Source organism: Phyllobates terribilis, unplaced genomic scaffold (assembly GCF_046119375.1).
Source record: "Phyllobates terribilis strain yellow unplaced genomic scaffold, ASM4611937v1 Scaffold_4__5_contigs__length_816908805, whole genome shotgun sequence".
Classification (NCBI taxonomy): Eukaryota; Metazoa; Chordata; class Amphibia; order Anura; family Dendrobatidae; genus Phyllobates; species Phyllobates terribilis.
In genome coordinates this window covers 12,043,910-12,059,277 of record NW_027362764.1, presented here as the reverse complement: position 1 = coordinate 12,059,277, position 15,368 = coordinate 12,043,910, and the positions used below count along the sequence as shown (strand labels likewise).

General features: G+C 39.7%; 1 protein-coding gene across 1 annotated transcript in view; it reads left to right on the top strand.

The window, feature by feature from the left end:
* LOC141264134 (SCO-spondin-like) overlaps positions 1 to 15,368 on the top strand; it is a 282,869-nt gene that overhangs the window by 92,837 nt on the left and 174,664 nt on the right. Inside the window, exons 9-12 of the mRNA XM_073676444.1 lie at positions 12,681 to 12,839; positions 12,910 to 12,995; positions 13,144 to 13,272; positions 13,781 to 13,937. Of these exons, the coding sequence (XP_073532545.1) occupies positions 12,681 to 12,839; positions 12,910 to 12,995; positions 13,144 to 13,272; positions 13,781 to 13,937 (531 nt within the window). The remainder of the gene's footprint in view (positions 1 to 12,680; positions 12,840 to 12,909; positions 12,996 to 13,143; positions 13,273 to 13,780; positions 13,938 to 15,368) is intronic.

The window sequence follows — 15,368 nt, the reverse complement described above, 5'->3', positions numbered from 1 at the left end:
GACTCCATATAATAGATCCCTCTGCGTGTAATGACTCTATATAATAGATCCCTCTGCGTGTAATGACTCTATATAATAGATCACTCTGTGTGTAATGACTCTATATAATAGATCCCTCTGCGTGTAATGACTCTATATAATAGATCCCTCTGCGTGTAATGACTCTATATAATAGATCCCTCTGTGTGTAATGACTATATAATAGATCCCTCTGTATGTAATGACTCTATATAATAGATCCCTCTGTGTGTAATGACTATATAATAGATCCCTCTGCATGTAATGACTCTATATAATAGATCCCTCTGCGTGTAATGACTCTATATAATAGATCCCTCTCCGTGTAATGACTCTACATAATAGATCACTCTGCGTGTAATGACTCTATATAATAGATCCCTCTGCGTGTAATGACTCTATATAATAGATCACTCAGTGAGTAATGACTCTGTATAATAGATCCCTCTATGTGTAATGACTCTATATAATAGATCCCTCTGCGTTTAATGACTCTATATAATAGATCCCTCTGTGTGTAATGACTCTATATAATAGATCCCAGTGTGTAATGACTCTATATAATAGATCCCTGTGTGTAATGACTCTATATAATAGATCCCTCTGTGTGTAATGACTATATATAATAGATCCCTCTGTGTGTAATGACTCTATATAATAGATCACTCTGTGTGTAATGACTCTATATAATAGATCTCTCTGTGTGTAATGACTCTATATAATAGATCCCTCTGTGTGTAATGACTCTATATAATAGATCCCTCTGTGTGTAATGACTCTATATAATAGATCCCTCTGTGTGTAATGACTCTATATAATAGATCCCTCTGTGTGTAATGACTCCATATAATAGATCCCTCTGCGTGTAATGACTCTATATAATAGATCCTTCTGTGTGTAATGACTCTATATAATAGATCACTCTGTGTGTAATGACTTTATATAATAGATCACTCTGTGTAATGACTCTATATAATAGATCCCTCTGCGTGTAATGACTCTATATAATAGATCCCTCTGCGTGTAATGACTCTATATAATAGATCCCTCTGTGTGTAATGACTCTATATAATAGATCCCTCTGTGTGTAATGACTCTATATAATAGATCCCTCTGTGTGTAATGACTCTATATAATAGATCCCTCTGTGTGTAATGACTCTATATAATAGATCCCTCTGTGTGTAATGACTCTATATAATAGATCCCTCTGCGTGTAATGACTCTATATAATAGATCCCTCTGCGTGTAATGACTCTATATAATAGATCCCTCTGCGTGTAATGACTCTATATAATAGATCCCTCTGCGTGTAATGACTCTATATAATAGATCACTCTGCGTGTAATGACTCTATATAATAGATCCCTCTGCGTGTAATGACTCTATATAATAGATCACTCTGTGAGTAATGACTCTGTATAATAGATCCCTCTATGTGTAATGACTCTATATAATAGATCCCTCTGCGTTTAATGACTCTATATAATAGATCCCTCTGTGTGTAATGACTCTATATAATAGATCCCAGTGTGTAATGACTCTATATAATAGATCCCTGTGTGTAATGACTTTATATAATAGATCCCTCTGTGTGTAATGACTCTATATAATAGATCACTTTGTGTGTAATGACTTTATATAATAGATCCCTCTGTGTGTAATGACTCTATATAATAGATTCCTCTGTGTGTAATGACTCTATATAATAGATCACTCTGTGTGTAATGACTCTATATAATAGATCACTCTGTGTGTAATGACTCTATATAATAGATCCCTCTGTGTGTAATGACTCTATATAATAGATCCCTCTGTGTGTAATGAATCTATATAATAGAACACTCTGTGTGTAATGACTCTATATAATAGATCCCTCTGTGTGTAATGACTCTATATAATAGAACACTCTGTGTGTAATGACTCTATATAATAGATCACTCTGTGTGTAATGACTCTATATAATAGATCCCTCTGTGTGTAATGACTCTATATAATAGATCCCTCTGTGTGTAATGACTCTATATAATAGATCACTCTGTGTGTATTGACTCTATATAATAGATCCCTCTGTGTGTAATGACTCTATATAATAGATCCCTCTGTGTGTAATGACTCCATATAATAGATCCCTCTGCGTGTAATGACTCTATATAATAGATCCCTCTATGTGTAATGACTCTATATAATAGATCCCTCTGTGTGTAATGACTCTATGTAATATAGGAGTTTCACTTTTTGTATCGAAGAACTGAAATAAATTCACTTTTTAATGATATTATAATTTAGTAAGATGCACCTGTATGTATACTGTGTATATATATACAGTACAGACCAAAAGTTTGGACACACCTTCTCATTTAAAGATTTTTCTGTATTTTCATGACTATGAAAATTGTACATTCACACTGAAGGCATCAAAACTATGAATTACCACATGTGGAATTATATACTTACCAAAAAAGTGTGAAACAACTGAAAATATGTCTTATATTCTAGGTTCTTCACAGTAGCCACCTTTTGCTTTGATGACTGCTTTGCACACTCTTGGCATTCTCTTGATGAGCTTCAAGAGGTAGTCACCGGAAATGGTCTTCACTTCACAGGTGTGCCCTGTCAGGTTTAATAAGTGGGATTTCTTGCCTTATAAATGGGGTTGGGACCATCAGTTGTGTTGTGCAGAAGTCTGGTGGATACACAGCTGATAGTCCTACTGAATAGACTGTTAGAATTTGTATTATGGCAAGAAAAAAGCAGCTAAGAAAAGAAAAACGAGTGGCCATCATTACTTTAAGAAATGAAGGTCAGTCAGTCCGAAAAATTGGGCAAACTTTGAAAGTGTCCCCAAGTGCATTTGCAAAAACCATCAAGCGCTACAAAGAAACTGGCTCACATGAGGACCGCCCCAGGAACGGAATACCAAGAGTCACCTCTGCTTCTGAGGATAAGTTTATCCAAGTCACCAGCCTCAAAAATCGCAGGTTAACAGCAGCTCAGATTAGAGACCAGGTCAATGCCACACAGAGTTCTAGCAGCAGACATATCTCTACAACAACTGTTAAGAGGAGACTTTGTGCAGCAGGCCTTCATGGTAAAATAGCTGCTAGGAAACCACTGCTAAGGACAGGCAACAGGCAGAAGAGACTTGTTTGGGCTAAAGAACACAAGGAATGGACATTAGACCAGTGGAAATCTGTGCTTTGGTCTGATGAGTCCAAATTTGAGAAATTTGGTTCCAACCACTGTGTCTTTGTGAGACGCAGAAAAGGTGAAAGGATGGACTCTACATGCCTGGTTCCCACCGTGAAGCATGGAGGAGGAGGTGTGATGGTGTGGGGGGGCTTTGCTGGTGACACTGTTGGGGATTTATTCAAAATTGAAGGCATACTGAACCAGCATGGCTACCACAGCATCTTGCAGTGGCATGCTATTCCATCCGGTTTGCGTTTAGTTGGACCATCATTTATTTTTCAACAGGACAATGACCCCCAAAACACCTCCAGGCTGTGTAAGGGCTACTTGACCAAGACTGAGAGTGATGGGGGGGCTACGCCAGATGACCTGGCCTCCACAGTCACCAGACCTGAACCCAATCGAGATGGTTTGGGGTGAGCTGGACCGCAGAGTGAAGGCAAAAGTGCCAACAAGTGCTAAGCATCTCTGGGAACTCCTTCAAGATTGTTGGAAGACCATTTCCGGTGACTACCTCTTGAAGCTCATCAAGAGAATGCCAAGAGTTTGCAAAGCAGTCAGCAAAGCAAAAGGTGGCTACTGTGAAGAACCTAGAATATAAGACATATTTTCAGTGGTTTCACACTTTTTTGTTAAGTATATAATTCCACATGTGATAATTCATAGTTTTGATGCCTTCAGTGTGAATGTAAAATTTTCATAGTCAAGAAAATACAGAAAAATCTTTAAATGAGAAGGTGTGTCCAAACTTTTGGTCTGTACTGTATATATATATATATATTTTTTTTAACCCAAAATTATTGTATCCTAATTATCAATGCACATTGTAAACTATTAAATTTAATATCTTTATATTTCTTTGAATATTCCCTGAATACACATAACATAAGTTTTATTACTTTACAAACCCAAAACCAGTCTATAGATACAAGGACACACAAGATGAATGGGTATAGCCTGTGACTATAATTGGTCCAGGGTTGCAATTGTATCCGAACCCTGAAACTTAGGAGGCTTAAAAAATACCTTTTATTTGCAAAGATTGAAACTAGCTTTAAGCTACACAACTGAAAATTGGGTGAGTGGGATCCTTATTATTAGCCCAAAGTTCCAATGTCACATGCTGCACCTGTCACACATGTCATGCCGCAAGATTACCTTACTCTGCAAAACACCACTCCGCAGACAGAAAATATAAGCAGCACAAAAAAAAATTCATAAATGTTACACATAATATAATTCAATTAGTTATATATTATTATTATTTTTTTAAACGTTACATACATAAAATCATGCAGTTATTACAACTTCCTGTGTAAATAAAGAAATAAATCCATTTAATAGGGTTTGACCAAATCCTGCTTTGAAATGAAAATTCTAAGGAAACATAAAAGATAAGATTAAATATCAAATTCATACACAAACTTAACAATTTAAATATCTTATACATATATATTATATATACTGTATATTGGTTCTAATGTAATTCAAAATATTGTTTGTTTAGTTTATATATGAAATCCTAATTTATTAATGAATTAAACTTTAACTATATGAGACTATAAATATATAAATACAGTTATACACAATCTCTACTTATACAATTATACTGTCTATACTATATAAATATATATATATATATATACTTACAGAAAACTATTTAAAAACACAATTATACTGTATAAAATAATTACAAATAACTATATGATACATGGTATAACACTTTTATACAACATATAATTACAGGGTTTTATTTATCACGGACATTTTTACATTAACGGATTCTTTGAAGAGCTCAGATAATTGAGTCTTCAGTTTACACCCCATGATGTCACTCTGAGATCTCACCTACTTCTGTTTGTTAATTTCTGCCATTTGTCTTTTTAGAGAGAGAAGGTCAGAACTTTGAATTTTTAACTCTTTCTGTGAAGAAATTGACTTTTGAATCATCTCATACGGTTTATAACATACAGTGGGGGAAATAAGTATTTGATCCCTTGCTGTTTTTGTAAGTTTGCCCACTGACAATGACATGAACAGTCTATAATTTTGAGGGTGGGTTAATTTTAACATTGAGAGACAGAATATCCCAAAAAAATCAAGAAAATCACATTGTATAAATTAGATAATTTTTTTGCATTTTGCAGTGAGAAATAAGTATTTGATCCCCTACAAACCATTATGAGTTCTGGCTCCTACAGACCAGTTAGACGCTCCTAATCAACTCGTTACCTGCATTACAGACAGCTGTCTTACATAGTCACCTGTATAAAAGACTCCTGTCCACAGACCCAAATAATTAGTCAGACTCTAACCTCTACAACTTGGGCAAGACCAAAGAGCTTTGTAAGGCTGTCAGGGACAAGATCATAGACCTGCACAAAGCTGGAATGGGCTACAAAACCATAAGTAAGACGCTGGGTGAGAAGGAGACAACTGTTGGTGCAATAGTAAGAAAATGGAAGAAATACAAAATGACTGTTAATCGACATCGATCTGGAGCACCATGCAAAATCTCACCTTATGGGGTATCCTTGATCATGAGGAAGGTGAGAGATCAGCCTAAAACTACACGGGGGGGAACTTGTTAATGATCTCAAGGCAGCTGGGACCACAGTCACCAAGAAAACCATTGGTAACACATTACGCCTTAAAGGTTTAAAATCCTGCAGTGTCCACAAGGTCCCCCTGCTCAAGAAGGCACATGTGCAGCCCATCTGAAGTTTACCAATGAACACCTGGATGATTCTGTGAGTTATTGGTAGAAGGTGCTGTGGTCAGATGAGACAAAAATTGAGCTTTTTGGCATTAACTCAACTCGCCGTGTTTGGAGGAAGAAGAAGGATGAGTACAACCCTAAGAACATTGTCCCAACCTTGAAGCATGGTGGGGGAAACATTAATAATAATAATACTACTAATAATAATTGTTATAGCGCCAACATATTCCGCAGCACTTTACACATTTTAGGGGGGACATATACAGACAATACAGGATAAGCATATCTCATATCGAAAGGAGTGAGGGTCCTGCTCGCGAGCTTACAGTCTATGAGGAAATGGGGGAGACACAAAAGGTAGAATGTACATATATTGTATAATGCAGCCTTGATATACTGAATAAGATAAATAATAAGGGGTGCTTTTCTGCAAAGGGGACATGACGACTGCAGCATACTGAAGGGAAGATAGATGGGGTCATGTATCGCGAGATTTTGGCCAACAACCTCCTTCCCTCAGTAAGAGCATTGAAGATGGGTGGTGGCTGGGTCTTCCAGCAAGACAATGATCCAAAACATACAGCCAAGGCAACAAAGGAGTGGCTCAAAAAGAAGCACAGTAAGGTCATAGAGTGGCGTAGCCAGTCTCCAGACCTTAATCCAATAGAAAACTTATGGAGGGAGTTGAAGCTCCAAGTTGCCAAGTGACAGCCTCAAAATCTTAATGATTTAGAGATGATCTGCAAAGAGGAGTGGACCAAAAACTCCTCCTGACATGTGCTCAAACCTCATCATCAACTACAAACAACGTCTGACTGCTGTGCTGCCAACAAGGGTTTTGCCACCAAGTATTAAGTGTTGTTTGCCAGAGGGATCAAATACTTATTTCTCACTGCAAAATGCAAAAAAAAAAATTACCTGATTTATACAATGTGATTTTCTTTATTTTTTATTTTTTGGATATTCTATCTCTCAATGTTAAAATTAACCTACCCTTAAAATTATAGACTGTTCACGTCTTTATCAGTGGGCAAACGTACAACAACAGCAAGGGATCAAATACTTATTTCCCCCACTGTATATTAAATCTCCTTTTTACTTCATAGATTTCATTACGGGGGTGACTCAATTTAGGAGAGTTTGATATGGGCTTCTGATTCGATTTTACTCTTTCTGATTTTACAAAATTATCTCTAGTTATTTTCCTTTCACGATTCTCATGTTTCCTAGCAGAATCCTGAAATTGTGATCATTTAAATAAAGAACTCGAGATGCCGAATTCAAAAATTGAAATTTGTTTACAAAAGTTTTTCTCATTTGCTGCGATTTCCCACTTTTAATGAGAGTTCCGTAAAGTCGTTCAAACATGGACATGAATGTATACGTACATTCTTTCCGACCAATCCTTAATTGTCTTCATGTCTCCATGTTTCCTTCTACGTCAGTTTCTCATGTGTCCGTCCCTATCATCAGACACCAGGTCACCTTTAGTAGCTGTTACAGACACGCGTCTCACATCTTGTTGAATTTCCTCCTTACAGTCACAATCAGTAACATCATTCGTATCCTTTGACGCTATTTCTACACAGTCGTCCTGTTTAGATTTCTCTGACACAAACTTGTGAAATACGTCAACCAACTTTAAAATATTTTTCAATTTCTCTTTTTCTCTATTGACCCCTTCCCGACGCGCGCCGTACATGTACTGCTCTGCGGGAGTTGCGTTCCCGCAAAGAGCAGTACATAGAATCATAGAATCATAGAATCATAGAATGGTTGAGTTGGAAGGGACCTCCTGGGTCATCTGGTCCAACCCCCTGCTCAAAGCAGGATTCACTAGATCATCTCAGACAGATGTCTGTCCAGCCTCTGTTTGAAGACGTCCATTGAAGGGGAACTCACCACCTCTCGTGGCAGCCTGTTCCACTCATTAATCACCCTAACTGTCAAAAAGTTTTTTCTAATATCTAATCTGTGTCTCCTCCCATTTAGTTTCATCCCATTGCTTCTAGTCTTTCCTTGTGCAAATGAGAATAAAGATGATCCTTCTACAATGTGACAGCCCTTGACATATTTGTAGACAGCTATTAAGTCTCCTCTCAGTCTTCTTTTTTGCAAGCTAAACATTCCCAAATCCTGCAACCGTTCCTCATAGGACATGGTTTGCAGACCAGTCACCATTCTGGTCGCTTTTCTGTGAACTTGCTCCAGTTTGTCTATGTCTTTTTTAAAATGTGGTGCCCAAAACTGTACACCGTATTCCAGATGAGGTCTGACCAAAGAGGAGTAAAGACCGATAATGACTTCACGTGATCTAGACTGTATGCTTCTGTTAATACATCCCAGAATTGTATTTGCCTTTTTTGCTGCTGCATCACACTGTTGACTCATGTTTAGTCTATGATCTATTAGTATACCTAAGTCTTTTTCACATGTACTGTTGCTTAGCTCTATTCCTCCCATTCTGTATATGCTTTTTTCATTTTTATTGCCCAGATGTAGTACTTTGCATTTTTCCCTGTTAAAAACCATTCTGTTGGTTGCTGCCCACTGCTCCAGTTTATTTAGGTCTTTTTGAATCCTCTCTCTCTCTTCTCTAGTATTAGCTATCCCTCCTAGCTTTGTGTCATCAGCAAATTTAATCAGTTTACCCTCAATTCCTTCATCTAAATCATTGATAAAGATGTTGAACAATACAGGTCCCAGGACGGAGCCCTGTGGTACCCCACTTGAGACATTCATCCAGCTGGATGTGAAGCCATTTACAACCACCCTTTGAGTCCGATCACTAAGCCAGTTATGAATCCACCTAACAGTTGCCTGGTCCATTGCATACTTGGTCATTTTTTCAATAAGGATGGTGTGAGATACTTTGTCAAATGCTTTGCTGAAGTCAAGATATACTATATCTACAGCATTTCCCTGATCCACCCAGTCAGTGATTCTGTCATAGAAGGAAATTAAGTTAGTCTGACATGACTTCTTAGTTACAAACCCATGCTGACTCTGGTTAATCACTTCATTCTTATCCATGTACTTACATACATGTTGTTTAATAATTTGTTCAAAGATCTTTCCTGGTATACAAGTCAGACTCACCGGCCTATAGTTCCCTGGGTCCACCTTCTTCCCCTTTTTGAAGATAGGAACAACATTTGCTCTTCTCCAGTCTTCTGGGACTTCTCCTGTTCTCCAAGAATTTTCAAAGATTATGGAGAGTGGTTCTAAAATTTCTTCTACGATCTCCTTCAGTACTCTGGGGTGTAATTCATCTGGACCTGGAGACTTGAACTCATTTATGTTAGCTAAATATTCCCTCACAATCTTTCTGTTTACAGATAACTTTGATTCCTCTATTCCTTTAAAAGGACAGTGAAGATCAGTTGATGTTACATTTTCTTTCTGAGAGAAAACAGATGCAAAATAGGAATTAAAAAGTTCGGCCTTCTCAACATCCTCTCTTACCATTTCTCCATTTTCATCCTGTAAAAATCCTATAGCATCTTTGACTTTTCTTTTACTTTTGACATACCCCCAAAATCCTTTTTTATTGCTTTTGACATCTCTTGCAAGCCTTAATTCATTGTCAGCTTTAGCTAACCTGATACGTGCCCTGCAGGATCTGCAGACTGCATTATAATCTTCTTTAGATATGCCTCCCTCTTTCCATTTAATAAACATTTCTTTCTTTCTTTTTAGCATGTGTTTAAGTTCTGTGTTCATCCATCCTGGTTTCCTTAAATGCTTCCCATTCTTCCTACTTTTCGGGATTGTTAACGATTGTGCTTTGAGAATCTCATTTTTAAAAATTTCCCATCCTTCCTGGACATTTTTGTCCTTAAGGACATCCAGCCATTGGATCCCTCCTATTCTCTTTCTGAGTCTCTTAAAATCTGCCTTTCTAAAATCTAACCTTGAAGTTTGAGTCTTCATGTACGGCACAGTGATCGGGCGGGCTCACGCTGAGCGCCGCCGCGATCACATGCAGGTGTCAGCTCTGTGTGAGAGCTGACACCCCGCAGCAACGCCCACGATCAGTGCTAGCACCAGTCGTGGGCATTTAATCCCTCTGATGCCGCTGTCATTAGTGTGTGTCTCCATGGTGACCCCCGGTCCCAAGATGGCCGGGGGGTCTTTCAGGGTCCTGCAGGAAGGTGGCCACTCAGTGCCTGCTCAGAGAGAAAGAGCTGAGGCGCCTCCTTCCTGCCTGTCAGACGCTGATCTGATGCTCTGCAGTGTAGATGCATTGCAGAGCATCAGATCAGCGATCTGAAAGTTTGATAATGATGTCCCACCCTGGGACAATGTAGAAAAGTAATAAAACATTTAATAAAAATTGTAAAAATATAAAAAAAAAAATAATCACAAAATAAAGAAAAAATATTAATACAATAAATATATCCCACTAGTTAACCCCTTCCGTGATCACCGTAAAAAAAAAAAGAGTAAAAAACAAGGCAAAAAACTATGCTTTATCATCATACCGCCAAACAAAAAGTGGAATAAAATGCAATCAAAAAGACGCCTGTAAATAAATATGGTACCGCTGAAAACATCATCTTGTCCTGCAAAAAAACAAGCTGCCATACAGCTCCATCAGCCGAAAAATAAAAAGTTATAGCTCTCAGAATAAAGCGATGCCAAAATAATAATTTTTTCTATAAAATAGTTTTTATTGTGTAAAAGCGCCAAAACATAAAAAAGATATAAATGTGGTACCGCTGTAATTGCACCGACCCGATGAATAAATCTGCCTTATTAATTTTACCACACGCGGCACAGCATAAAAATACCCAAAAAACAATTCCTGAATTGCTGGATTTTGTTCATTCTGCCTCCCAAAAAATGGAAGACAAAGTGATCAAAAAATGTCACATACCCGATGGTTCTTTGTGCCTCCCAAAGATCGCAGTATAGCTTGGCTCACATTTATCCTTTGCTCTGCGCTGAGCGCTTACACCGGGGTTTCCGTGTAAATCTCTGAAATATGTGATTCAGACCCCCGGTGGAAGATTCCCTGTAATGAGGCAGATGAAGGCACTGTGGATGCCGTCTCAGCACGTCTGATACTTGTAGTACATCTGTTACTTGTAGTACTTTTGATACTTGTCAATCCAACTGGTATGTCTCTTAGTCCTCACTCATCTGTAGGTTCTTTCTGATTCTTGTGACTTGAAGTTTGGTGGATTTCCTGACGCTTGGACAAGTTCTTATCAAAGCTCTCTTCCCTTGTGTACAAGGCAGTATAGGTACCGTCCCAATTTAGGGTCACCTTGCCGCTGGTGGGACGGCTTGTATACTTTTTTTGATCAAAAATAGTTCACTAAGTACCCTATATTTATTATGCAATTTTGCTTTACATTTATATATAATTATGGTAGGGTATGAGATATATTTTTGTCTTGCTTCTTTTTTGTTAGTGTGAACATGCCTCTGTTTCTTGTATGTCTGCCATCTTAGACCTCAGTTCACATTGTCTGGTTTTTTGACTTGTTTGCATTCTGTGCAATTTAAGGGTGTGGCATGCCCTTTGTTGAGCTGATTGGTGTATATGTAGCTTACCACGGGCCTAGGTGGTCTGGAGTTGGGACCCTGTCCTATTTGTCTACCCTTTTATATGCATTACTTCAACTTTGATATACAGTAAGGTTTTTAATATAGGCAGTATAGGTACCGTCCCAATTTAGGGTCACCTTGCCGCTGGTGGGACGGCTTGTATACTTTTTTTGATCAAAAATAGTTCACTAAGTACCCTATATTTATTATGCAATTTTGCTTTACATTTATATATAATTATGGTAGGGTATGAGATATATTTTTGTCTTGCTTCTTTTTTGTTCTTGTGTACAAGGAGAAGGAATCCACATAAAAACACAAAAAACAGGACTGGCTGGCACGCCAAATGTTAAATATGCTAATTTTGTATATTTATTTATATAGGACCGTTTACCAGATGCGATAATCCAAAGAACATATCACGATAATCTTATAAAAAATGTAGCGGCTTATTCTTGGATTGTCCATTAAAAAGAATAATTGCAGCAAAACTTAAAATAGGTGAAGTAGTTACAAAGAGATTGTCAATTTGTCCATAGTTAGCTTATTAGTTGAAGTTCATTTATCTTTTCCTGGGTTCCTGAATGGTAGACTGCATCTGTCTGTGTCAAGCACGTTGCTGAATAGGAACACGTGGGTTAGGACTTTATCCAAGAGGAACACATCTCAGCTGCTGCACATAGAATGAAGTGAGTGAAGAGTGAAGCGACCCCCCGATGTGTCACGGGGGTTATATACGTCCCACATAGCACCTGTTTTTCTATATATGGCCTTAACCATTTACCCTGAGCTAAATACAGAAATAACATTTCATGTCAGCTAAAAGCTACCACGAGGCTAATGCAATCTATCCAGTACAGAATTGAGAGTAAAAAATGAATAAGAAAAATTGATATTTAACATGTGTCCACACTGATGACTGGTGTCTAATATCTGGTAATGGATCCTATTGCTGTTGATGGATCGTATATGTGTCAGCATACAGTACTTGATGCCTTGAGCGGTGTTGATTGATCTTGTTGCTGCTGATAGATTCTGCTTTGGTCATCGGTGGCCACTTCTCTGAATGAAACAGAGTTTGGCCATCTACTCAGTGTCATGAATACAGTGGGGTATGTCCTTTTTGGACTTGGTCTATTGTTGGGGGTGGTATGAGGGTTGTGGGGTCAGTAAACATCCACGACCTCTCACATCAGGTATCAGCATCCTCTGGCTCGGAGACTTCGTCTTCATAGAGAGTGGTCTGGGGATCAGGGTGAAGTTCGATGGCAGACACGACATTTATGTGACGGTGAACTCCGACCTCCAGGGCAGAACCAGTGGACTGTGTGGGACCTACAATGAGAACACAGAAGGTGGGTATCTGTGCGGCCTGTGTGTGGCTGGTGGGGGGGCACTGGGACCCTCACTAACAATGTCTCCTAGATGACTTCACCATGGCCGGGGGTGCCGTGTCTCTGAATGCTGCCGGGTTTGGGAACTCCTGGAAGATCCAAGACATCCACAGCAGGGTGAGTTCAGAAAATGCAGACCTCCAGGATGAGCGGAGGATGGGAGGAGTTATATATATGATGGGTGTTGGATTGGAGGCGTTATGTGAATGATGGGGGTTGTTCTTATACTGAGGCCTCCTGACTTCTCTCTTTCCGCCCGGAGCAGCACACATGTTCTGATGTTCCTGAGTTCGGTCACAGCTGCGAAATTCCTGGAAGAGATGCCATCAGAGCAGAGGCAGAATCTGTCTGCAGGAAGCTCTTAATTACCCCCTTTAGTCACTGTCACCACAAGGTAAGGTAGTCGGAGTAGATATAGGGTGCCCGCGTAGTGCACCACGATGATTGTGCCACTAATGGTAAGATCTCTGGGCTTCCCACCATCACTCTGATTGCCAGTGGTCTGGGCTGTGCCAGGCACTCTGCCATTACTGGTCGATCTCGGCGCTGCCCATCATCACTCTGATAGTTACTGTCTGGGTCTTTCCAGGCACTCGACCACAGCTGGTGGATCTCTGGGCATCCCACTGTCACTCTAATTGCCACATCAGGGCTGTGCTGGGCACTCTGCCATTGCTGGTGGATCTCTGGGCTGCCCGCCGTTACTATTCTTATTGACACTGGTCTGGGCTATGACTGGCACTCTACCATTTTTGACGGAGCTCTGCGCAACCCACCGTCACTTTGATTGCTTCTGGTCTGGGCTGGGCTGAGTCATTCTGCCATTACTCGGCCCTAATGTCTGTCCCGCTGACTGTTCTCTGGTCTGGACAGTACTGATGCTCTCTGTCATTCATTAATAGGTGGATCCCCGCAGCTTCTATGACACATGTATGTATACCTACTGCCAGCACAAGGGCCAGAACAGGACTTCCACCGTGTGTCCAACATTTACCAGCTACTCCCGGGAGTGTTCCCAGCACAAGATTGCAATCTCCTGGCGCAGGCCTGACTTCTGTGGTGAGTACGGTGATGCCACTCACCAAAAAGCACATAAAATGTAAAAAAAATGACAGAAATAAGGCGGCTGTACTCACCAACATGACAAGACTAATGCACTGTGTTAAGGATCACAACCAGGGGGGTCGCGCTTAAGCTACCACGCTGTTACCTTTTTTTCACTGTCAGGGATCACCACATCAAAGACACGGGGGAGATCACGCAATATCACGACCGTTGCCGTCACGCTGTCAGTATTTCGTCTAGAATCGCAAGCACACGATCCAGACTACTCGCTACGTGGGGGGTATGGCGTCACACCTCTGGGTTCCAAAGCATGGAATCCATGTTTACGCCCTCCGTACTGTCACTATCAGCTTCACGATAGCCCAATTATTATTATTCTCTGCCACCACCGGCCGAGTTTGAAATATAATGCCGGCCTGGCTGGACGCCTGCGTTTTGGTAGCGTGTATGACTTCGGGGAAGGGAACGATTACAGAACAAAAGAAACAGAACTATTAAATTTTGTATTTAATCCAAAAGGGCGGCAGTGTTTAGGAAAAATATATACAAGGGTGTTACAAAGGAGACATAAAAATACATAGGCAGTTACACAAAATAAACAAGATAAAAGAAGACAACTTACTCTATAAAGATCGCTGCGACGATTCAATATGGGTGAAGGGGAGACGCTCCGTTTAAACTGTTTTCGAACAGGGTCCTCCGCTATGATAGACATATACTCCCGGGCAAAGAAACGGCTTCAGTCTCAACAAACTATTTTATGCTGAAGGGAGAGACCACACCCCAGTGATGACATCACAGGAGCTGAGCTCTACCCTTCAGATTTGTATTAAAAACCTGTTTTTTGGGATAACTCATCGCGCTTTGATCCCAGAAGCCCAAAAGTGATATAATATTTTCTATTATGATTTTACCTTCATTTAGAGACCACACATCGCATAGTTGCAGTCTGCTATCCTGGTGATTTTGCGCTACAGCTCTATCTAGCCTTTTTTCAGCGCCAGAAAAATATCCCTATCATCCCTAGCTGGTCCTACCCCTAAAAATGTGTCCCGTTATCATCGGAATTATGGAACTTCAGTTATTCCATATTTCATATCAGAGTCGAAGTGTCTGGAGATTTCTTTTTGAAGCTCGAGAAACAAGCTCCAACAGTTAAACGTAAATTATTGCAATCCTGCCACTAATTACCCCCTGCGTCTTTCAGGGACAAGATGCTCGCATTCTAAGTAGCTTGGTGGCACATCTTGGCTGCCATTTGTTTGTGTAAGCTCTTACTCATGGCTGTGTTAATTGGGGCTTTGTGCTGGGCAAAGGGGGAATGAGGGAGAAATGGTCAATATCTATGACAGACTTATTCTTCAAAATTTCTCTGACATCTCCCCCTCTTTGAGGTGGAGTAAGGGGTGATTTACCAATCACCCC